Source organism: Eubalaena glacialis, chromosome 9 (genome assembly GCF_028564815.1).
Source record: "Eubalaena glacialis isolate mEubGla1 chromosome 9, mEubGla1.1.hap2.+ XY, whole genome shotgun sequence".
In the NCBI taxonomy this organism is placed as follows: Eukaryota; Metazoa; Chordata; class Mammalia; order Artiodactyla; family Balaenidae; genus Eubalaena; species Eubalaena glacialis.
In genome coordinates this window covers 88,244,516-88,270,629 of record NC_083724.1, presented here as the reverse complement: position 1 = coordinate 88,270,629, position 26,114 = coordinate 88,244,516, and the positions used below count along the sequence as shown (strand labels likewise).

At 37.5% G+C, this 26,114-nt stretch overlaps 1 protein-coding gene across 1 annotated transcript in view; it reads left to right on the top strand.

Annotated features, from left to right (window-relative positions):
• FANCC (FA complementation group C) overlaps positions 1-26,114 on the top strand; it is a 277,595-nt gene that overhangs the window by 196,020 nt on the left and 55,461 nt on the right. The window contains 1 exon segment of the mRNA XM_061199225.1: positions 19,552-19,716. Coding sequence (XP_061055208.1) covers positions 19,552-19,716 — 165 coding nt within the window.

Genomic DNA, 26,114 nt, shown 5'->3' with positions numbered 1-26,114 from the left:
GATGCAAAAATCCTCAACAAAATACTAGCAAAAGAAACTCAACAACACATTAAAAACTGATGCAGCATGACCAAGTGGGATTTATTCCTAGCATGCAAGGATGGTTCAACATACAAAAATTAATCAATGTAATACACCATATTAACAGAATGATGGACAAAGCCACACAATAATTTCCATTGATATAGAAAAATTATTTGATAAAATTCAATACCCTTTCATGATAAGAACATTCAACAGACTAGGAACAAAGGAACTACCTCAACCATAATAAAGACCATATGTAAAGGGCCCACAGCTAACATCAGACTCACTGATGAAAGATTGAAAGCGCAGTGGTTGAGAATCTGCCTGCTAATGCAGGGGACATGGGTTCGAGCCCTGGTCTGGGAAGATCCCACGTGCCGCGGAGCAACTAGGCCCGTGAGCCACAATTACTTAGCCTGCGCGTCTGGAGCCTGTGCTCCGCAACAAGAGAGGCCGCGATAGTGAGAGGCCCGCGCACCGCAACGAAGAGTGGCCCCCGCTTGCCGCAACTAGAGAAAGCCTTCTCACAGAAACCAAGACCCAACACAGCCAAAAATAAATAAATTAATTAATTAATTAAAAAAAAAATCAGTTTTGTTTCTATACACTAACAATGAGCAATCCAAAAAGGGAATTTAAAAAACAATCCCATTTACAGTAGCATCAAAAAGAAAAAATGTTGGAGTGGGTCTGGGCAAGATGGCAGAAGAGTAAGACGCGGAGATCACCTTCCTTCCCACAGATACAGTAGAAATACATCTACACGTGGAACTGCTCCTACAGAACACCCACTGAACGCTGGCAGAAGACGTCAGACCTCCCAAAAGGCAAGAAAATCCCCACGTACTTGGGTAGAGCAAAAGAAAAAAGAAATAACAGAGACAAAAGAATAGGGACGGGACCTGCACCAGTGGGAGGGAGCTGTGAAGGAGGAAAGGTTTCCACACACTAGGAAGCCCCTTCACGGGCAGAGACTGCGGGTGGCAGAGCGGGGAAGCTTCAGAGCCACGGAGGAGAGCGCAGCCACAGGGGTGCGGAGGGCAAAGCGGAGAGATTCCCGCACAGAGGATTGGCGCCGAGCAGCACTCACCAGCCCGAGAGGCTTGTCTGCTCAGCCGCCAGGGCGGGCGGGGGCTGGGAGCTGAGGCTCGGGCTTCGGTGCTAGCTGGGAGGGAGTCCGGGAAAAAGACTGCAGCTGCCGAAGAGGCAAGAGACTTTTTCTTGCCTCTTTGTTTCGCGGCGCGCAAGGAGAGGGGATTCAGAGCGCCGCCTAAACGAGCTCCAGAGACGGGCGCGAGCCGCGGCTATCAGCACGGATCCCACAGCAACAGGGGCGCAGAGGGAAAAACGGAGAGATTCCCGCACAGAGGCTCGGCGCCGAGCAGCACTCACCAGCCCGAGAGGCTTGTCTGCTCACCCGCCGGCGCGGGCGGGGGCTGGGAGCTGAGGCTCGGGCTTCGGTCGGATCGCAGGGAGAGGACTGGGGTTGGCGGCGTGAACACAGCCTGAAGGGGCTAGTGCGCCACAGCTAGCCGGGAGGGAGTCCGGGAAAAGGTCTGGACCTGCCAAAGAGGCAAGAGACTTTTTCTTGCCTCTTTGTTTCCTGGTGCGCGAGGAGAGGGGATTCAGAGCGCCGCCTAAACGAGCTCCAGAGACGGGCGCGAGCCGTGGCTATCAGCGCGGACCCCAGAGACGGGCGTGAGACGCTAAGGCTGCTGCCGCCGCCACCAAAAAGCCTGTGTGCGAGCACAGGTCACTCTCCACACCGCCCCTCCCGGGAGCCAGTGCAGCCCGCCACGGCCAGGCTCCCGTGATCCGGGGACAACTTCCCCGGGAGAACATACGGCGCGCCTCAGGCTGGTGCAACGTCACGCCGGCTTCTGCCGCCGCAGGCTCGCCCCGCCTCCTCCGTACCGCTCCCGCCCCCCGCCTGAGTGAGCCAGAGCCCCCGAAGCAGCTGCTCCTTTAACCCCGTCCTGTCTGCGCAAAGAACAGACGCCCTCAGGCGACCTACACGCAGAGGCGGGGCCCCATCCAAAGCTGAACCCCGGGAGTTGTACGAACAAAGAAGAGAAAGGGAAATCTCTCCCAGCAGCCTCAGAAGCAGCGGATTAAAGCTCCACAAACAACTTGATGTGCCTGCATCTGTTGAATACCTGAATAGACAACGAATCATCCCAAATTCAGGAGGTGGACTTTGGGAGCAGGATATATTAATTTTTCCCCTTTTCCTTTTTTTGTGAGTGTATATGTGTATGCTTCTGGGTGAGATTTTGTCTGTATAGCTTTGCTCTCACCGTTAGTCCTAGGGTTAGGTCCGTCCGTTTTTTTTTGTTTGTTTGTTTGTTTTTTTACTTAAAAAATTTTTTTTCCCTAATAAATGTTTTCTTAATAATTTTTTCCTTATTTTCTATTTTTAAAAAATTTAAAATAATTTTTAATAAGTTTTTTCATATTTTTTATTTTAAAAAATTAAAAATTTTTTTCTTAATAAATTTTTTTTCTTAATAATTTTTTTCTTAGTTTTTATTATAAAAAATCAATAAATCTATTTTTAAAAATTAAAAAAAATTTTTTTCTTAAACTTATTCTTAATTTTTTTCTTATTTTTTATTATAGTAGCTTTATTTTATTTTATTTTATCCTCTTTATTTCTTTCTTTCTATTTTTTCTCCCTTTTATTCTGAGCCGTGTGGATGAAAGGCTCTTGGTGCTCCAGCCAGACATCAGGGCTGTGCCTCTGAGGTGGGAGAGCCAACTTCAGGACACTGGTCCACAAGAGACCTCCCAGCTCCATGTAATACCAAATGGTGAAAATCTCTCAGAGATCTCCATCTCAACATCAAGACCCAGCTTCACTCAACGACCAGCAAGCTACAGTGCTGGACACCCTATGCCAAACAACTAGCAAGACAGGAACACAACCCCATCCGTTTGCACAGAGGCTGCCTAAAATCATAATAAGGCCACAGACACCCCAAAACACACCACCAGACATGGACGTGCCCACCAGAAAGACAAGATCCAACCTCATCCACCAGAACACAGGCACTAGTCCCCTCCACCAGGAAGCCTACACAACCCACTGAACCAACCTTAGTCACTGGGGACAGATACCAAAAACAATGGGAACTACGAACCTGCAGCCTGTGAAAAGGAGACCCCCAACACAGTAAGATAAACAAAATGAGAAGACAAAAAAACACACAGCAGGTGAAGGAGCAGGGTCAGAACACACCAGACCTAACAAATGAAGAGGAAATAGGCAGTCTACCTGAAAAAGAATTCAGAATAATGATAGTAAAGATGATCCAAAATCTTGGAAATGGAATAGACAAAATGCAAGAAACATTTAACAAGGATGTAGAAGAACTAAAGAGGAACCAAGCAACGATGAAAAACACAATAAATGAAATTAAAAATACTCTAGACGGGATCAATAGCAGAATAACTGAGGCAGAAGAACGGATAAGTGACCTGGAAAATAAAATAGTGGAAATAACTACAGCAGAGCAGAATAAAGAAAAAAGAATGAAAAGAACTGAGGACAGTCTCAGAGACCTCTGGGACAACATTAAATGCACCAACATTCGAATCATAGGGGTCCCAGAAGAAGAAGAGAAAAAGAAAGGGACTGAGAAAATATTTGAAGAGATTATAGTTGAAAACTTCCCTAATATGGGAAAGGAAATAGTTAATCAAGTCCTGGAAGCACAGAGAGTCCCATACAGGATAAATCCAAGGAGAAACACACCAAGACACATATTAATCAAACTATCAAAAATTAAATATAAAGGAAACATATTAAAAGCAGCAAGGGAAAAACAACAAATAACACACAAGGGAATCCCCATAAGGTTAACAGCTGATCATTCAGCAAAAACTCTGCAAGCCAGAAGGGAGTGGCAGAATATACTTAAAACCTACAACCGAGGTTACTCTACCCAGCAAGGATCTCATTCAGATTTGATGGAGAAATTAAAACCTTTACAGACAAGCAAAAGCTGAGAGAGTTCAGCACCACCAAACCAGCTTTACAACAAATGCTAAAGGAACTTCTCTAGGCAAGAAACACAAGAGAAGGAAAACACCTACAATAACAAACCCAAAACATTTAAGAAAATGGGAATAGGAACATACATATTGATAATTACCTTAAATGTAAATGGATTAAATGCTCCCACCAAAAGACACAGACTGGCTGAATGGATACAAAAACAAGACCCATATATATGCTGTCTACAAGAGACCCACTTCAGACCTAGAGACACATACAGACTGAAAGTGAGGGGATGGAAAAAGATATTCCATGCAAATGGAGATCAAAAGAAAGCTGGAGTAGCAATTCTCATATCAGACAAAATAGACTTTAAAATAAAGACTATTACAAGAGACAAAGAAGGACACTATATAATGATCAAGGGATGGATCCAAGAGGAAGGTATAACAATTGTAAATATTTATGCACCCAACATAGGAGCACCTCAATACATAAGGCAAATACTAACAGCCATAAAAGGGGAAATCGACAGTAACACAATCATAGTAGGGGACTTTAATACCCCACTTTCACCAATGGACAGATCATCCAAAATGAAAATAAATAAGGAAACACAAGCTTTAAATGATACATTAAACAAGATGGACTTAATTGATATTTATAGGACATTCCACCCAAAAACAACAGAATACACATTTTTCTCAAGTGCTCATGGAACATTCTCCAGGATGGATCATATCTTGGGTCACAAATCAAGCCTTGGTAAATTTAAGAAAATTGAAATCGTATCAAGTATCTTTTCCGACCACAACGCTATGAGACTAGATATCAATTACAGGAAAAGATCTGTAAAAAATACAAACACATGGAGGCTACACAATACACTACTTAATAACGAAGTGATCACTGAAGAAATCAAAGGGGAAATCAAAAAATACCTAGAAACAAATGACAATGGAGACACGATGACCCAAAACCTATGGGATGCAGCGAAAGCAGTGCTAAGAGGGAAGTTTATAGCAATACAAGCCTACATCAAGAAACAGGAAACATCTCGAATAAACAACCTAACCTTGCACCTAAAGCAATTAGAGAAAGAAGAACAAAAAAACCCCAAAGCTAGCAGAAGGAAAGAAATCATAAAGATCAGATCAGAAATAAATGAAAAAGAAATGAAGGAAACAATAGCAAAAATCAATGAAACTAAAAGCTGGTTCTTTGAGAAGATAAACAAAATTGATAAACCACTAGCCAGACTCATCAAGAAAAAAAGGGAGAAGACTCAAATCAATAGAATTAGAAATGAAAAAGGAGAAGTAACCACTGACACTGCAGAAATACAAAGGATCATGAGAGATTACTACAAGCAACTCTATGCCAATAAAATGGACAACCTGGAAGAAATGGACAGATTCTTAGAAATGCACAACCTGCTGAGACTGAACCAGGAAGAAATAGAAAATATGAACAGACCAATCACAAGCAATGAAATTGAAACTGTGATGAAAAATCTTCCAACACACAAAAGCCCAGGACCAGATGGCTTCACAGGCGAATTCTATCAAACATTTAGAGAAGAGCTAACACCTATCCTTCTCAAACTCTTCCAAAATATTGCAGAGGGAGGACCACTCCCCAACTCATTCTACGAGGCCACCATCACCCTGATACCAAAACCAGACAAAGATGTCACAAAGAAAGAAAACTACAGGCCAATATCACTGATGAACATAGATGCAAAAATCCTCAACAAAATACTAGCAAACAGAATCCAACAGCACATTAAAAGGATTATACACCATGATCAAGTGGGGTTTATTCCAGGAATGCAAGGATTCTTCAATATACGCAAATCAATCAACGTGATACATCATATTAACAAATTGAAGGAGAAAAACCATATGATTATCTCAATAGATGCAGAGAAAGCTTTCGACAAAATTCAACAGCCATTTATGATAAAAGCCCTGCAGAAAGTAGGCATAGAGGGAACTTTCCTCGACATAATAAAGGCCATATATGACAAACCCACAGCCAACATTGTCCTCAATGGTGAAAAACTGAAACCATTTCCACCAAGATCAGGAACAAGACAAGGTTGCCCACTCTCACCACTATTATTCAACATAGTTTTGGACGTGTTAGCCACAGCAATCAGAGAAGAAAAAGAAATAAAAGGAATCCAAATCGGAAAAGAAGAAGTAAAGCTGTCACTGTTTGCAGATGACATGATACTATACATAGAGAATCCTAAAGATGCTACCAGAAAACTACTAGAGCTAATCAATGAATTTGGTAAAGTACCAGCATACAAAATTAATGCACAGAAATCTCTTGCATTCCTATATACTAATGATGAAAAATCTGTAAGTCAAATTAAGAAAACACTCCTGTTTACCATTGCAACAAAAAGAATAAAATACCTAGGAATAAACCTACCTAAGGAGACAAAAGACCTGTATGCAGAAAATTATAAGACACTGATGAAAGAAATTAAAGATGATACAAATAGATGGAGAGATATACCATGTTCTTGGATTGGAAGAATCAACATTGTGAAAATGACTCTACTACCCAAAGCAATCTACAGATTCAATGCAATCCCTATCAAACTACCACTGGCATTTTTCACAGAACTAGAACAAAAAATTTCACAATTTGTATGGAAACACAAAAGACCTCGAATAGCCAAAGCAATCTTGAGAACGAAAAATGGAGCTGGAGGAATCAGGCTCCCTGACTTCAGACTATATTACAAAGCTACAGTAATCAAGACAGTTTGGTACTGGCACAAAAACAGAAATATAGATCAATGGAACAGGATAGAAAGCCCAGAGATAAGCCCATGCACATATGGTCACCTTATCTTTGATAAAGGAGGCAAGCATATACAGTGGAGAAAAGACAGCCTCTTCAATAAGTGGTGCTGGGAAAATTGGACAGGTACATGTAAAAGTATGAAATTAGAACACTCCCTGACACCATACACAAAAATAAACTCAAAATGGATTAAAGACCTACGTGTAAGGCCAGACACTATCAAACTCTTAGAGGAAAACATAGGCAGAACACTCTATGACATAAATTACAGCAAGATCCTTTTTGACCCAGCTCCTAGAGAAATGGAAATAAAAACACAAATAAACAAATGGGACCTAATAAAACTTAAAAGCTTTTGCACAGCAAAGGAAACCATAAACAAGACCAAAAGACAACCCTCAGAATGGGAGAAAATATTTGCAAATGAAGCAACTGACAAAGGATTAATCCCCAAGATTTACAAGCAGCCCATGCAGCTCAATAACAAAAAAACAAACAACCCAATCCAAAAATGGGCAGAAGACCTAAATAGACATTTCTCCAAAGAAGATATACAGATTGCCAACAGACACATGAAAAAATGCTCAACATCATTAATCATTAGAGAAATGCAAATCAAAACTACAATGAGGTATCATCTCACAGCAGTCAGAATGGCCATCATCAAAAAATCTAGAAACAATAAATGCTGGAGAGGGTGTGGAGAAAAGGGAACACTCTTGCACTGTTGGTGCGAATGTAAATTGATACAGTCACTATGGAGAACAGTATGGAGGTTCCTTAAAAAACTAAAAATAGAACTACCATACGACCCAGCAATCCCACTACTGGGCATATACTCTGAGAAAACCATAATTCAGAAAGAGTCATGTACCAAAATATTCATTGCAGCTCTATTTACAATAGCCAGGACATGGAAGCAACCTAGGTGTCCATCATCAGATGAATGGATAAAGAAGATGTGGCACATATATACAATGGAATATTACTCAGCCATAAAAAGAAATGAAATGGAGGTATTTGTAATGAGGTGGATGGAGTTAGAGTCTGTCATACAGAGTGAAGTAAGTCAGAAAGAGAAAAAGAAATACAGTATGCTAACACATATATATGGAATCTAAGGAAAAAAAAAAAAGGTCATGAAGAACCTAGTGGCGGGACGGGAATGAAGACACAGACCTACTAGAGGGTGGACTTGAGGATATGGGGAGGGGGAGGGGTGAGATGTGACAGGGTGAGAGAGTGTCATGGACATATATACACTACCAAATGTAAAATAGATGGCTAGTGGGAGGCAGCCGCATAGCACAGGGAGATCAGCTCGGTGCTTTGTGACCACCTAGAGGGGTGGGATAGGGAGGGTGGGAGGGAGGGAGATGCAGGAGGGAAGAGATGTGGGAACATATGTATATGTATAACTGATTCACTTTGTTATAAAGCAGAAACTAACACACCATTGTAAAGCAATTATACTTCAATAAAGATGTTTAAAAAAAAAAAAAGAAAAATGTTTAGGAATAAACTTAAGGAGGTAAAAGACTTGCACACTGCAAACTACAAAACATTAATGAAAGAAATTAAATATGACACAAGTAAATGGTAAGGCATCCTGTATTCATGTATTAGAAGACTCCATATTGTTAAAATATCCATACAACCCAATCAATCTATAGGTGTGATGCAATTCTGTCAAAATCCAAATGGCATTCTTCTTTTGCAGAAAAAGAAAAACATCCTAAAATTCATATAGCATCTCAAAGGACTCCAAATAACTAAAACAATCTTGAAAAGAAAAACAAAACTAGAGCCTTCATACTCCATGATTTCAAAACTACATTCATCAAAACAATTTGCTACTGGCATAAAGCCAGACATGTAGACCCATGGAACAGACTAGCAGTGAAGTTGCAAAAAGATATCTGTAATATGTCATTACTTACATAAAATTTCAAAACACTCAAAACAATACTTACGTATAAAGTAAAAGTGTTAAAACTATTCAGAAATGATCTGCACCATTTTAGGGGAGTGCTAACTCCTGGAAGAGGAAATGGGATGAGAAGAAAGGTTTTCCAACTGTAATTGAAACATTTTATTTCTTAAAACATCAAATATAAATATTAATAAAATGTTAGCATTGTAAGATCTGGGCAGTGGGTATACAGTTGATGTTTAATAATTCTCTGTGTTTTTGTATACGTCATAAGTTTTATAATTAAACTTTTAAAAACTAAAATGCAGTGTTACCTAGTAAAATGGTAAAAATTAGATAATATTCAAAATAAAGAAATGATTTCCTGCCTCCAGGTCTTGTTTCCAAAATAGCAGGTGTAGTTCATGAAAAAATAATCATCTTTAATCAGCCTTAGATTGCTTAGTATGTATTCCTCTCTGCAACTTTTCCCCTTTATTTACATATTTTTGCACTCTATCCATTATTTAATTATTCTGGTCTCTTCAGACTTTTTTCTCAGAATTATTTGTGCTTTTCATGTTCTCAGTTTTGGACAAGAGAAGACAGCAGTTCAGAAAAGTGTCTAAACTCTGCTGACCACAATCAGGAGAGCCTGCTGGAAGATATTAGCAGATCCTCTCTTTATAGCTGAGGCTCCATTTTTACCAGATTGGGCCATTTTGTGGGGCAGGTTCATTTCCAAATTCATGACTGTTTCTTCATTAAGGATATTTGTTTTTTAAAAACAACATGGACAAATTTCCTGGTGCAGAGCAAAGTCCACTGAAGGGAGTCCATGCTGGCACCCCAGCTGGCAGTAGCAGCAAGGATAAAATGGTGATTAATTTGGTTAGTAGTTTAGAGCATTCTTAGTCAAGGCAAATCTGTGATTTAATTAGTAAAATTCTTAACTGAATTTACCAAGAATAGATACCTGTGCTAATAGAATGTCCTCTAGACACTGACACATCGATACATTCCTAATTTGCTCTATTGAATGATGTTTTCTATGGAGTTGGGTTTTTTTTTCCTTTTTGGAGAGAATTTTAGAATTCAACAAGAGAAACTTCTTGTGGATATTTTTCTGAATATGTTGTGTTTTTAGGGAAATTCAATGTCTTGGATTAGGTTCATTTATACTTACCAGAAGGTTGAATTTAAAAAGGAATTTGATACCCAACATACTTTTTGAGTCTCATAAAGAGAGAGAGCTTTGCAAATCCTACTTTTAAGACCTAAAACCAGGAAGTTCTCTTCTACCTCCAGAAAAGACCCGGGTCCATAAAACCTTGTGTGAGACTCAGAACTCTTAAGTCTACAGTTCTCTAGTGAATTATAAATTGAACCAAGTGTGTTCTCTTGTCTTGAGTAGGAACTGATCTTGTGAAATCAGTTAGTGGAATGGCATCATGATAATATTTGAAAGAGCTGCCAAACATGCTGGAGCCATTACAGTTGTTGCTGTAACAAGTTATTATAATAATTAAAATATGTATCATAATAATGTGTTCATCCTACTATATATCTGAAGTTTTCCATACATTTTTAATAAAAAAGTTTAATTTGAATACAGCATGGTGGGCAAAACTACTTTCTGATACACTTGAATCCAGATATTCCTATTATTTATGAAACTTGAGTTTTATCATTACTTTCCTTCTACTTGTATGGCTTCAAATGTTAAAACAACCAAAAGACTCTCAAACTTAAATCGCTTATAAATGATGCTATACTGCTTTTTTTTCTGGGGTTTGTTTTTTTATAGAGGGTTTCTACACTTTTTTTCTTTTGCCACTTGAATGCTTAAAGTTCATTTCAAAAGATTTGAAAGCCTCATAGAAAATATAGAAATTAATGTAATAACGTCAATGCATAAATTGTCAGTGGAACAAAAGGAGAAATTAGGAAAATCTGTGTGGTTCTTTTTGCATTATTTTTAGACGCCTGATAAACGGTCTTGTCGTAGTGCTTTAAATAGAGTTTCACTTGCCACCAAGTAAAATCAACAATCCAATGACAGAATGTTTAGAATCTCTCTTGCTCTTTGCTACAAACTGTCTAGAAAGAGCAACATTGTGGACTTCCTGAGCATCATCAGTTTATCTTGTAGTTCTGTGGTTTGCTGCAGATGGTTTGGAAACTTCAGTACAACCACATAGGAAGGATGTCTCCAGCAGTATATGGTTACCGTTGAGCCTTCTGTAGTTGAATTCTTGTGCAGAAATCATTTGGAAGTGCTGCTCTGGCAATCAGTCAAGACCTAATGCTTAGTGTAATCCAGTCTGGAAAACATTGCGTAACTCTGGTTCAAGTTGGATCTCTGCTCTCTGGCAAGCTTCTGCCAAAAGAGGGAGTCTTGAAGGCTGTGAGCACTTTGCAGCCCTTCAGAAGATTATCATTTGGCCTGCCTGCATTTTGGTAGAACCAAGAGCTACCTCAGTTTACCTGAGACTTTAGAATTTTTCAGGAAAATTATCTTGGATTATTTTCAGTCTAATGGGAGATACAATCTGCAGCCCATAAGCTTCAGTGCTTGATAAATGCCCTTGGTGCTGAGGTCAACTTTTCCACCCACTCAGTCACCAGTGATAGTCTCTGACTCTCTTCCTTTTTTTTAAGATAATGAGAGAAAAGTTGTACTTACAGGTCTTTTAAAGAGGAGGACTGATGAGTCAAGGCTGTGGAGGCAAGATCACTATCTCTGTCCTCCTATATTTCAGAGTTCTGGATTTATTATGAGTGCATGTAATTCTCAGGTTTTTTTTTTCAATTTCTCAAACATTCATAGAGCCCTTGCTCTATGCAAAATATTCTGCTAGATTCTGTGCAAAATATGCACACAGAAAAGCATCCTACATCACACACAAACACAACTTTCCCTTCTCTTATCCTACCCAGTAAGCTCATATAGTCCAAAAATTTAAGGTATTTACAACTCAAGATAAATATGTCTTTTTGTTAACAACTTAGATGATAGACTCAAAAACACATGAATTAATTTTAGGTCTGAAACCACCTAGACGGTAAGTTAGAGAAAGATGATAGAGCGCTGTGGAAGATAAATGCTGTCGAAGAGACCTCAGTCATTTAGGAAAGTGGTAAAGAACAAGAAGTGAGTTTCAGAAAGGGTGAATATTTAAAGAGAAAAGACAAACTGTTCGCACAAAAGAAGATATCATTGTGTAGTTTGCCAAAAAAATTATCTTTATGAGAATTTTACTCTTGATTATCAAGAAAATAATACAGCTAAACTAATAATTTGTAGGAATTAATTAATAAAAATATAAACTGAAATGCAGTTCTATCATGTTTCCTTAAAGTATTCAGATTATTGCTAGAGATTGGTATCTAGTTCTGGGGACTGCTATTAAAGTGTAGAGCAGTGTTTCTCAAACTTCAATGTGTATAAGATTCCCCTGGAAAAATGTAAACAGTTTTCTTGGCCTTACTCCCAGGGATGCTGATACTGCTGATTACCAGGACCATACTTTGAGTAGCTCTGCAGTAGAGAACTTGGACAGATCCTAAAGACTAAGTGCAAGACCTATGAGGAATAGCAACTCTAATAATCTAGCCAGGAGATTAAGATGAAAATGTAATTTAAAAAATTAAGTCAAGTGATGAACTAAGCACCTGAATGTCCTAGCATTCTTTTTATGCTTCCAACCTCTAGAAATTACAGGGAAATTTTAACAATTAAATATATAATACTGTGAAATAAGGGGGGCTTTTGATGACCCACAAACTGTGAGAAAGGCTTAAAATGGTTGGTAGTGGGATATTTTTTAAGGCAAATATCACATCCCAGAAAGCTTGCAAGAGGGTTACTTCGGGGGTGGATTCAAGGAGTAGGAGGGTACATGGCAGCCAACAAGATACCTGTTAAGAGTACTGCAGTAATAGCAGCCAGCTGACTAGTCCCTCATACACTCCTCCAACTCACCCGCTGCCCCCAAAAAAGAGACAACAAAGGTGTCCTGTTTCCCACAAGAATGGGGGAGGAGCCTTTGGAGGAGAACTCGCACCGGATGGCTGTCAACTCCCAGCAGTGTGGGGATGCTCTAACGCCCAGAATGCAGTTTATTGGCAGCCCCGGCCAGCACCGCGTCCTGACCCTTGACCAAGTACTGGAGGTGGGCTGCACTGAACAGAGCACTCACGGAGAGACTAACATGGAACCCCAAATGCCAGAAAGAGCAAATAAACGAAAATCACCAGACATTCATGAAAAGTTGACACCATAAGGGAAAAATGAACCAAATGCAACAAACAGAAAATGCAAATGTACCAATTATATGCATTCCCAAGGACAAGCAAATGGATTTTTTAAATAAAAAATGAATAATTAATTATCTTAAAAATAGTAAGAGAAACTATCAAATCCTTGAAGTAGGAATAAGCTGAGGTTTTTTCTAAAGAGATTTACAGGGGGAAAAAAAAGAAAATTCAATAAACAGGAGTTTATTGAGTTTATGAATAGGAGATAAAGCTAAATATTAACAAACAATGACTCCAAAGATTGAGCTGAGTAGTTCTCCTAGGATATAATACAAAAGGACAAAGAAATGGAAAGTAAGAAAAGTGGTTTTTTTTGTTTTTTTTTTAACTTTTAATACAGAGATCAAAAGGGGTGTCAAGGAAGATGGTGGATTAGGAAGTGCCAGGAATCCATCTCTTGACCTAGACAAAAATTTCATTGACAGGATCTGTTTGATATAACTATTTTAGTACTCTAGTGTGTTTGAGGACTTTCAGCTTTCAGGGTAAGGCTTGGCCAGTAAATTGTGGATAATTTCAGCCCTTCTCATGGTAGAGACCACCCATCACCAACCCCCTAGACCTATGGCAGGCAGCTCTACCTGCATTCCTAGATAGGCTTGCAGGAAAAAGGGTGAGCAGCGCTTGATAAATTTTGGTGTAGTATCAAAGGAGAATATGTGTAATTGTGTGAAGAAGCTATTATAATACTCCTGCCTTTGAAAACTACATATCAATGTGGGGCTAGACTCTCCATATAGTTCAACCAAAAAAAAACGTATTGCAACAAATTAAATGCAGAAGTAAACACAAGAATCCAGCTGTCTTCTTTCAAGCTATATAGGAAAGAAATTTGCAAACATATAAAAGAGTGCCGGGCATCCCTGGTGACGCAGTGGTTAACAATCCACCTGCCAATGCAGGGGACACGGGTTTGAGCCCTGGTCTGGGAAGATCCCACATGCCGCGGAGCAAATAAGCCCGTGCTCCACAACTACTGAGCCTGCGCTCTAGCACCCTCAAGCCACAACTACTGAAGCCCGCGTGCCTAGAGCCCGTGCTCTGCAACAAGAGAAACCACCGCAATGAGAAGCCCGCGCACTGCAACAAAGAGTAGCCCCCGCTCACCACAACTAGAGAAAGCCTGTGTGCAGCAACGAAGACCCAACGCAGCCAAAAATAAATAAATAAAATAAATAAATTTTAAAAAATAAAAGAACTTTCAATTGAGAATCAAGTTAACTAAGAGATCCAGTTTTACCAAGAATTAAAAAAAAATAGAGTGCCACTCTTCTCACTAAATATTTTTGTTTTGTAAAATATAGTAATTTTCCAACAAAAATGTTATTCATGTTAACACCTAATGGATTTATTATTGTTACTTTTAGTGAATTGATAAATACTTTTAGGTGTCTTTGTTTTAATTTCAAATATGAGTATCAATAGTTATAACCTCAGAAACAAAAGCTATTTGGTCTTTCAGTAATTTTTAAGGGTTTTTGAAACTCAAAAAGTCTAAAAACTACTGTCTTATAGTGAAGATCACAGTCAGCTTTCCCCACCCATGCACATATTACTCACTACTGGGTTTTTAGTGCCTGACTGTTAAATATAAGATGACAGGCCATAACTTCTGTTCCACTAGCAGCTCACCTCTTTGGGCCCAACTCAGAAACAAGAACCAGAAATGTAATCTTTCTCAGGCTGGTCAAGCCAGACTATTGCTGAAATACTTGGAAGTAAAGCCTTAGTTACTGCCCGTTTCTACTTTTCCAAAAGTACTGCATCACTTCATTTATCATAGGTAGCGGCCCCTGTGCCTTTTAGTCCAGCAAAGTCAAGCTACGGGAGCCCTTAAAATGGTGGGAATTCACATTGGGTTTGTGGACTGTAGTATTGAAAGCCTTAGTTATAACACATTAAGCCTATAATTACACTCTGATTTGATGTGATTTCTGATATTTGGCACTTGTCAAAATGCGATTTTTCCTTCTTTTCTTTTTCTTCTTTTTTTTTTTTGGTGCAGATGATTGAACAGAGTCTTCCCTGTTTATTTGGTGCAGTGAAGTATAGAAGATAAAATGGGGGAAGGAGAAATGATCACCTTTAACAAGATTAATTTTTAAATGTTTTTATATATATTTGAAATTGTTAAATTGGTTTTGCTGAAACAGAATTTCACCCTTGAGATGCTATTTGAATGTTGGTTTCAATAAAGGTTCTTGAAAGTGTTAAGTAAAATAAAATAAATTGAGATATATATATTTAAGGTGTTTAAAAAAAAGATGACAGGCAATGGTCACTACATATTTAAGGAAATATATTAAGCATATAGTATTGAAAGTAGAAACCAGTAAAAATAAAGAAAAAAAGATTATTTAAAGAAAAGATCATCTAAAATAAATTCATGTCAATGTCCCCATTAAGGGACTTCCCTGGTGGTCCAGTGGTAAAGAATCCACCTTCCAATGCAGGGGATGTGGTTTTAATCCCTGCTCGGGGAACTAAGATCCCACATGCCACGGGGCAACTAAGCCCGTGTGCCACAACTACTGAGCCTGACCGCCTCAACTAGAGAGCCACATGCCACAAACTACAGATCCCACGTGCTCTGGAGCCTGCTGCGCCACAACTAAAGAGAGAAAAAAAACCCCGCACACCACAACTAGAGAGAAGCCCACACGCCGCAACAAAAAGATCCTGCCTGTCACCACTAAGACCCAACTCAGCCAAAAAAAAAAAAGTTCCCATTAAAATAAAAGGTAATATTATGTCCACTAAACAAGAGTAGAATACTAGCCAGACTCACAGATATAGAGAACAAACTAGTGGTTACCAGTGGGGAGATGGAAGGGGAGAGGGGCAATATAGGAGTAGGGGAGTAAGAGATACAAGCTATTAGGTATAAAATAAGCTACAAGGATATATTGTACAACCTGGAGAATATAGCCAATATTTTATAATAACTATAACTGGAGTATAACCTTTAAAAATTGTGAGTCACTATATTGTACACCTGTAACTTACATAATATTGTACAGCAGCTATACTTCAATAAAAAATAAATCAATAAAGGAGTCCTAAGACAAAAATAAAATTTAAAAAAAGAACAGAATGCTGTTTTTTTTAAAAAAAAGAAACATCCAGAGAATGAAGAAAATAGTTCTTGGAAATTAATAATGAGAGAGTGGTAATTAAAAACATAATAAAAGATTGGAAGGTAAAGTTGAACAATTCTTTCAAAATCTAGAGCAAAAAAACCAAGAGATGAAAAATAAGAAAGAAAAGATAAGAGAGAACTGTCTAGGAAGTTCAATATCCAAAAAATCAGAGTCCCCAGAAAGAGAGAATGGAGAAAAGAATAGGAAGGAAATCATCAAAGAAATAATTCAAAAGATCTTTCTGGATTTAAGGTCCACTGAATGTCCAGCACAATGAATAGAAATAAATCCATACCAAGACACATCAATGTGATATTTCTAAGGGGATATCCAAAAGCCTCCAGGTAGTAAAAACAGGACTTATATAAAGGGTCAGGATTCATAACAGCATGGGACTTCTCAGGAACAACACTGAAATTTAAAGGATAGTAGAACCACACTTTCACAATTCTGTAGAAAAATTACCAGAATTCTATAATCTGCCAAAGTATCAATCAAGTATGAGAGTAAAATACTGATATTTTCAAACATGCAAGGTCTCAAATACTTTACCTCTCTTGTACCTTTTCTCATGTAAGAAGAATGAACCAAGAAAGAAGATATGGGATCCAAGAGAGAAGTGAAGGAAATCCCTATGGTAGAGGTCCCACGATAACTGTACAGAGGGAGTAAAAAGCAACCTGTTCAGATTGGAACAGGTCAGAAGGTTCTAGGAGAAATTTCTTATAAGAAGATGAAAATGGCAGAATATCAGATATGTTTGAATGTATTGCAAGGAGATTACATACTTGGGCGGGAGTTTAACGTTAAAATAATCATCAGTGCCAAAAAAAAAGAAAAAAGCAAACAAGCAAGCCAAGTAATAGTCACTAAACCCACAGAAAACAACATACTGAATATCTAAAGCATGAGTTAGGCTTGAAAGTGGTTGCCTCTGAGATCAGAAAATGGGAGTGGGAGTGCTCGTTCAAAAGCTGCTGTTTTTTCATAAGCTTTGAAGAGCTATTTGACTACTTAAGGTAGTTGTATCTGTAAGTTTGATAAAACTAAAAAATAAGTTAAAAAGAAAAAAGACTAACATCCCAGGTTCTTACACTGGTCTCTTCAAAACCTGCCTTCCTCCTCCCCCCCACCCCCCACATTCACTGTGGACTTGCCACCTCAGACTCTGTTGTACTTAGATACTCCAGGCCTTCGTGTTTGCTTTGCATCTGCCTGTGACATTCTTCTCCCACATACATATATGGTTTGTTCATACACTTCCTTTAGATCTCTGCTCAAATGTTCCCCTCAGTAAATTCTTGCCCTCTCTTACCCCTCAGTGTACTTTACTTTCATTATGGCACTTGATATCATCTGGCATTTTATGCTTTTCATTACTAAGCTTTGTCTTGCCTTTGCTTCTGTAGCACTACCACTGCAAACAGGTTTGAATATAGTAAGGGTTCAAAAAATATTTATTAGATGAATAAATAGGACAAATATACAAAAATTTAAAAACAAATTCACTGAAGCAGAAATACAAGTGGGTAACAAACAAATATTCAATCTCAAAAAATATCAGGGAAATGCAGATGAACGCAATGGGATAATTTTTGCCCAGATTAGGAAGAAATAAAAATATCCAGAATAATATCACTGTCAGGGGTAGAAAAGTAAATTGGTAGTCTTTTGGAAAGCAATTCAATATGCAGATATTCACATGGGGGCACAAACAGGCATGTGCAAGGATACTGCTGCAGCAGTATTTCATAGTGAAAAATTAGAAACAACCTAAATGCCCATAAATGGAGATATTGTTAAATTACAAAACATATATTTTAATAATAGGCAGCAAGTAAAAAAAAGGAAATGAGTGACAGCTATATGTTCTATATTGTGGTTTCATTTGTGTTTCACAAAAAACTAAATTTGTAGATTTATGGTTTTATATGAAGATACCTAAAGAATGATCTAATAGCATACATCCCAAACTTTCATTTTCCTGATTTCTAGTTGTTCATTTATTCATTTAATATCTGTTTCTGGAGCTATAAGTAGGAGTTGTCCCTACATACTAGGAATAGAGGAGTGAGCAAAATAGGAAAAGTGCCTGCCCTTACAGAGTGGTTGTCCTAGCAGGAAGAAACAGACCATGAACAATAAACAAGCAAATACATTATAGGTCAGGTGATGAAAAGTACTGTGAAGAAAAGTAAAACAGAGTAAGAGAGATAGGAAGAACACAGTGAGATAAGAGGACACTTGCTATGTTTAGCTCTGCTGTCAGTGGAGCTTTCTGCAGTAATGGACAAGCCTTGTGAATTTGCACTGTCTGATACAGTAAACCACTAGCCTCATGTAGCTGTTGGAACTCTTGATCTGTGCTAGTGCAACTGAGGAATGGAATTTAAGTTTCATTTCATTCCAATTAATTTAAATTTAAGTTGCCATATGTGGCTGATTGCTACCGTATTAGCCAGTGCATTTATATGGGATGGTCAGGGAACTCCCCTACATAAAGCAAGATTTGAGCTGAGACCTATACGAGATGAAAGAGCTAACCGTGTGTTCCAGGCAGAATGAACAACAGGACCTTATCTGGAGTAGTCAGAGGCTGGAAAGGCCAGAGCAGAATGGGCAAGGTAAGAGTGGAAAGAGATGAAGCCAGAGAAACAGAAGGGGGCCTGCCATGGAAGGCCTTGGCAACTAATATAAGACTTGGCTTGTTCTCTGTGTGAGGTGGAAAGCCATTGAGCAGACAAGTGAAGTGATCTGAATTTTTAAGGGGTCTGGACCTGTTCCAATGATAGACAAGGCAGGTGAGGGCAGAAGCAGGGAGAAAATTAGGAGGATCCTACAGTAACCCAGGCTGGAGGTGATGGTGAATTAGGGGGTAGTGATGGATGTGTAGAGAAGTAATGAAATGAACTGATGGTATTAACCACTGGATCAGATAAGGCGCAGGAGAGAAAAAGGAGGAATCAAGGATGGACTTAAGGGTTTGGGCTTGAGCAAATGCGATAGGGAACACTGGGGGAAGAGAACATTTGGGGAAGGAATTCAAGTTCTATTTTGGGCATGGTAAGCTGGAGGTGCCTGTAGAGAGTTAAGCCACAGTCCTGACAATGAGGGAGAACAAAATGGAAACTGCAGCTAAAGGGTTTCTTCCTAGAGAACTATGTAAGAGAATAGAGTTCATAGATGGTGTTAGGGTACACCTTTTTATATGAGGGGCAACGCAAGTGACCTGTCATGAACCTTTTTAACATGAAGATTTTATATGCCTTTAACTATCAGTACATGTGGCTCTAAGATTTGGGTACTTATTTCTCATTTTATTTATTCCATAGAATGGCTCCTGAACGAATAAGGTCCCTGTCACGAGTTTGTGTCCCACTTGTTACTCTGCCAGATTTTGAACCATTGGTGGAGGCTCTGCTCACCTACCATGGACATGAACCTCAGGAAGTGCTCTGGCCTGAGTTCTGTGATGCTGTGAATGAGGCTTTTTTGCTGTAAGTGATGACCATTTACCTTATCATCCAATTTTGTTTTTCCTTTTCTTAGAATACTTTAGTATGTTGGAAATGCAATTTTCAAATGTTTTGGTCTCAGTACCACTTTACATTCCTAAAAATTATTGAGGATCTCAATGAGCTTTCTAAAAAATGTGGGTTCTATCTATCAATATTTACCATATTTGAAATTAAAACAAAAGTTTAAAAAGTATTTATCACTTCATTTTAAAATAACAATAAATTGATTACATGTTAATACAAATAGCATATTTTTAATGAAAAACAGTGACCTTTTCCAAGAAAAAAATTGTCTAACAAGAGTGGCATTGTTTTCACATTTTTGCAAACCTCTTTATTGTTTGACTTAAAAGAAGACAGGTTCTCACAGATATTTCTGTATTCAGTCTGGTACAATATGTTTTTTTGGTTGAGATATATGAAGAAAATCCAGCTTCACACAGATATGTACTTGTTAAAGACATATTTTAATAACCATCTCAGGTAATTGTGGATATTCGACATGGATACCTCACCAAAAATTGAAAATGGTGGTTTTTTAAAGGTTAGTTGCAATGTGGAATCTGAAATTATATCAATGAGCTGTTCATACTATTACATTAAAACCAATTGGTCGGCCTTGCATTTTTTTTTTTTTCACACACACACACACTGTATTTTTACAAGAGATAAATAGACTGACATCAAGCATTGTACATGGATGACCACAAACAAAAGCAACAATGATTGCAATTACCAAACATGAAACACACTCATACTATGTCATAATATTGACATTCAGTCCAGTAATCCTCCACTGTAGCAGCTCCTTTACTTTGCAGTGAAAATTGATTTGTATATTCTTTGCCTCTGAGTCCTTGTGGGATTTTTTTTTTTAATTCAAACAGAAAGTCACAAAAATTATACTCATCCTCATCAGTTCACTCAGTCCCATGTAATTAATTTTTTTTTCATCTTGATCTTTTGTTAGCACTTTTATGAGTTCATCAGTTTTTCATTAGAGTTCTGAAAATGCTTATTCATTCAGTTCAGCAGTACAGTCAGTTACCAGAAACCTGTACTTGTCAGAGTCTTTTCCATGAATTTCTTGAAGATGAAACCCTTTTATAGGAACATATTTGCAAAAACATCAGAGTATACCCAGAACTGTCTGTAAATGACAAAAGACTTAAAAATGACCACGGTTAAAGATTTGATGAAAGTTCATAATAATGCAGTTGACAAGAAAATTAGTTATTTCTGAGATATACATTTTAAAGTAATAACTAGGATTATGACTTATAACATTATACCAGAACATATAAGATTTTTAGAAATTTCATGTAATGTCTGAAACATTTATATTAACATATTTCCATACAAATAACCCAATGAAAGTTTAGTATTAGTTGTTTTGTTTGTTTGTTTTTTTATACTGCAGGTTCTTATTAGTCATCAGTTTTATACACCAGCCTTGCATTTTTAATGGATGTTATTTTATAGCTTCATACATGGTTCATTTGGAAAATATTGGTTCATTAAGTTAGGCAGATCTTCCAAACATTGACATATTTCATTTTATACTATCAAAATTTACATTCATTCACCACCAGTCTCATCAGAAATATCTTATAAGTGTTGGGAAGCTGTAAAGCTCACATTGGTGAAAGCAGATTTTCCAAGATTCTAATTTCTGAGCTTAAAAACTCAAATTTATCATTGGTTGTAAATACTGTCAGTTGTTTTCCTTAGTGTACTAGGGTCACTTCTCTAATTTTTGAGAAAGTATGTGCCAAATACTCAAGTCTGAATAACCATTGTTTGTCTGCCAGTCATTTTTTTCAAGTAAATTTCCAAGAAGGAAAAAAGTGGCTAGTTGATCTTATAGCTCAGCAAGTTGCCCAAGTGCTTCTCCTCTAGACAATCATCGTTTTTTGGTATGTAGCAGAAATGCTTTATGCATACCTTTTCACCACACAGAATTTTTTTAATTGAAAGTATCCTCAAGGGTAAAATTTAATGAAATCAATATTTTATATTAATATTTTTCATGAAATGCATTTTTATGTGAAACTGGCAGTGTTTTTACTGTGAGTATGTAGTAGTAAAGAATACAGTGACTACTGCCCCTGCTTTGATTTGTGTTAGGCATAGCAGTTTTACTCACTGTTGCTTTTGCACTATGAATGCATATGTCAACACAGTTGTTCTAGGAAAATCATGAGATTCAAAATAGTTATTCAGCACTTCAAGTATGTCTGTACCACATGTGTGTATTGCCAAGTTCACCTAAAAAAACTCCTGTCCTTAGTTGGTGCTAATACCAGATGAATACAAGCAACACAACTTGTCCAGCCATATCTAGAGATTCAATTTTAAGGCAGAAGTACAGTTCTGTTGATGAAATATTAACTTATCACATACACATTTGAATTATTTAATTCCTTTTTGTTTAGATTCTGAATGATTGGTCTCAAGTTGCTGCTGCAATTAATTAACACTATAATAGTATTTGAAAACATTCTATTGAATAAGACACAGTAAGGTAAATTATTAACATCTATAAAGCCAAGGGAAAAATAACTTTCCTCCTATTTGTTTTTCATTTACAGTTTAGCGCATTACTTTGGAGTAGATGTCCCACTCTCACAAGTCAGAGAAATCTCTGACGTTTTGGTTTCATCTTTTCCTGATGAAACACCTGTGAGATGAGAAGAGAAATCTCTTAATTCTCCTTTGTAAAGCCAGGGGTCCATTTTTAATATAAGAAAATATATTATAAATAAATTTTATTTGTGAATAAAATATTAAATTCTAAAATAAATCTAAAAATATGTTATATAAAATTTGTAAAAATATATGAAACATAAAATATATTTATATCTACAATAATTTGGAGAAAATTTAGGAAAGTTTAAAAAAATGTTTAATATTATTACCAAATAAGGCAAAAATGCACTTGCTTCTTGTTATGTTTCCATATAGGCACAAGAGAAAATATCAGAATTTATATTAATTTATTACATTTTATTTTTTCCCAGCTTTATTGAGATATAAGTGACATATAACATTGCATATGTTTAAGATGTACACTTTTATATTGCAAAATGACTACCACCACAGTGCTAGTTAACATCTCCCTCACATCACAGGATTACCATTTCTTTTTTTGTGATGAGAACATTTAAGATCCACTTTCTTAGCAACTTTCAAATATGCAATACAGTATTATTGACTATAATCACCGTACTGTACATTATTAGATCCTCAGAACTTATAACTGGAAGTTTGTACTTTTTGATCAACATATTCCCATTTCTCCCACCCCCCAGTCCCTAATAACCATCATTCTAGTCTCTGTTTCTATGAGTTCAGCTTTTTTAGATTCCACATAAAGTGATATCATACTTGTGTTTCTCTTTCTAACTTATTTCACTTAGCATAATGCCCTCAATATCCATCCATGTTGTCACAGCCAAGGATTTCCTTCTTTCTCATGGCTAAATAATAGCTGATTTTGTGTATGTGTGTATATATATATGCACACACACTATGTATATATAGCATATATATAACTAGATATAGATATAGATATATATATACCACATCTTTATTTATTCATCTATTGATAGACACTTAGGTTGTTTTCATATCTTGGCTGTTATGAATATACCATAATAAATGTGGGAGTGCAGATATCTATTTGATATCCTGTTTTCATTTCCTTTGAATATATACCCAGAAGTGGGATTGCTGGATCATGTGGTAGTTATAGTTTTAATTTTTTGAAGAACCACCATACTGTTTTCCGTAGTGGCTGCACCAATTTGCATTCCCACCGACTGTGCACAAGGGTTCCCTTTTCTCCACATTCTCACCAACACTTACTATCTCTTGTCTTTTTGATGGTAGCTATTCTAATAGGTGTGAGGTGGTATCTCATTTTGGTTTTGATTTGCATTTCCCTGATGATTAGTGATGTTGAGTACCTTTTCATGTACCTGTTGGGCATTTGCATATCTTCTTTGGAAAAATGTTTATTCGGATGCTCTGCCCATTTTTTAATCAGATTGTTTGGGTTTTTTTTTCTGTTGAGTTATATGAGTTCTTTATATATTTTGGATATTAACTCATTATCAGACATATGATTTGCAAATATTTTCTTCCCTTCTGTAGGTTGCCTTTTCACTTTGTTGATGGTGTAGAAGCTTTTTGCAGTATAGAAGCTTTTTAGTTTGATGTAGTCCCACTTATTTATTTTTGCTTTTGTCACCTTTGCTTTTGATGTCAAATCAAAAATGTCATTGCCAAGACTAATGTCATTCTTATCCCCTATATTTTCTTTTAGGAGTTTTATGGTTTTAGGTCTTGTTCAATTCCTTAATCCATTTTGAGTTGATTTTTGTGTTTGGTATAAGATAGGGGTCCAGTTTCATTTTTTTGTGTATGGCTATTCAGTTTTCCCAGTATCATTTATTGAAGCAACTATTCTTTCCACATTGTATATTCTTTCCTCCTTTGTTGTAACTTAGTTGATCCATATATATGTGAGTTTATTTCTGGGCTCTCTGTTCTGATCTGTGTGTGTATACTGATCTATGTTTGTATACCAGTGCCATACTGTTTTGATTATTATAGCTTTGTAATATAGTTTGAAATCAGGAATTATGATACCTCCAGCCTGTTCTTCTTCTCAAGATTGCTTTGGCTATTCAGGGTTGTGTTTCCATACAAATTTTAGGATTATTTCTTCTGCCTCTGTGAAAAATAGCATTAGAATTTTGATAGGGATTGCACTGAATCTGTAGATTGCTTTGGGTAGTATGGACATTTTAACAATATTGTCTTCCAATCCATGAGCACAGTATATATTTCCATTTATTTGTGTCTTCTTCAGTTTCTTTCCTCAAAGTCTTATGGTTTTCAGTGAACAGATCATTAACCTCATTGGTTAAATTTATTCCTAGGTATTTTAGCCTTTTTGATGCAATTGTAAATGTGATTGTTTTCTTAATTTCTTTTTTAGATAATTTATTGTTAATGTTTAGAAACAGTTGATTTTTGTATTGATTTTGTGTCCTACAACTTTACTGAATTTGTTTACTAGTTGTAACAGTTTTTTTGTGAAGTCTTTAGGGGGTGTGTGTGTGTGTCTGTGTGTGTGTGTTTGTGTGTGTATCTCCTGTCATGTGCAAATAGAGACAGTTTTACTTCTTTTCAGATTTGAATGCCTTTCACTTCTCTTTCTTGCCTAATTGCTCTGGCTAGGGCTTCCAGTACTATGTTGAATAAAAGCGGCAAGAGTGGGCATTCTTAAAGGAAAAGCTTTCACTTTTTCATCGTTGAATATGATGTCAGCTGTGTGCTTGTCATACATGGCCTTTACTGTGTTGAGCTATTTGCCTTCTATACCTGTTTTTTTGAGAGTTTTCATCATAAATGGATATTGAAATTTGCCAAATGCTTTTTCTACATCTATTGAGATGATGATAAGATTTTTTTTATCCTTCAGTTTGTTAATGTGGTATGTCACATTGATTGATTTGTGGATGTTGAACCATTCTTGTATTCTAGGTATAAATCCCACTTGGTCAACAAATTAGGCCCCTGGACCCAATTCCAACGTGTGTGTGTGTGTGTAGGTTTCCCCACACCAACAAGTAGTTCTCTGACACTAGCAGACTATTTGAGAATTCAGCTCAATTCTGATATTATCAGAGATAGCATCAGATTGCACAGGTAAAGGGCCCAGTTGCACAAGACCACCTTCCACTTCAGATGCAGTTGCCAGCCCAGGTTGTTGCCTATGCTTCTGACTAACTGGTTACAAATTGGGGGTTCCCACAACTCCCTCCTTGGCTTTGATTAATTTGCTAGAATGGCTCACAGAACTCAGGGAAACATTTTACTTTCTAGATTACTGGTTTATTATAAAAAGATGTAACTCAGCAACAGCCAGATGGAAGAAATGCATAGGGCAAGGTAGGGGGAAAGGGTGCAGAGCTTTCTTGCCCTCTCAAGGTGTGCCACTCTCCCCTGATCTCCACATGTTCACCACCCTGGAAGCTCTCCAAACACCATCCTTTTGGGTTTTAAGGGAGGCTTCATTAATAGGCATGACTGATTAAACCATTGACAAGCGATTCAATTGACAAGTGATTCAATCTCCAGACCCTTCTCCCCTCCCTGGAGGTCAGTGGGATGGGACTGAAAATTCCCATCCTCTAGTCACATGGTTGGTTCTCTTGGCAACCAGCCCCTACCCTTAGGTGAAGTCTAAAAGTCACCTCATTAACGTAACAATAGACACCTTAATAGCTCTCTTCACTTAGGAAATTCCAAGGGTTTTAGGAGCTCTGTGTCAGGAATGGGGTCCAAGGCCAAATACATATCTTATT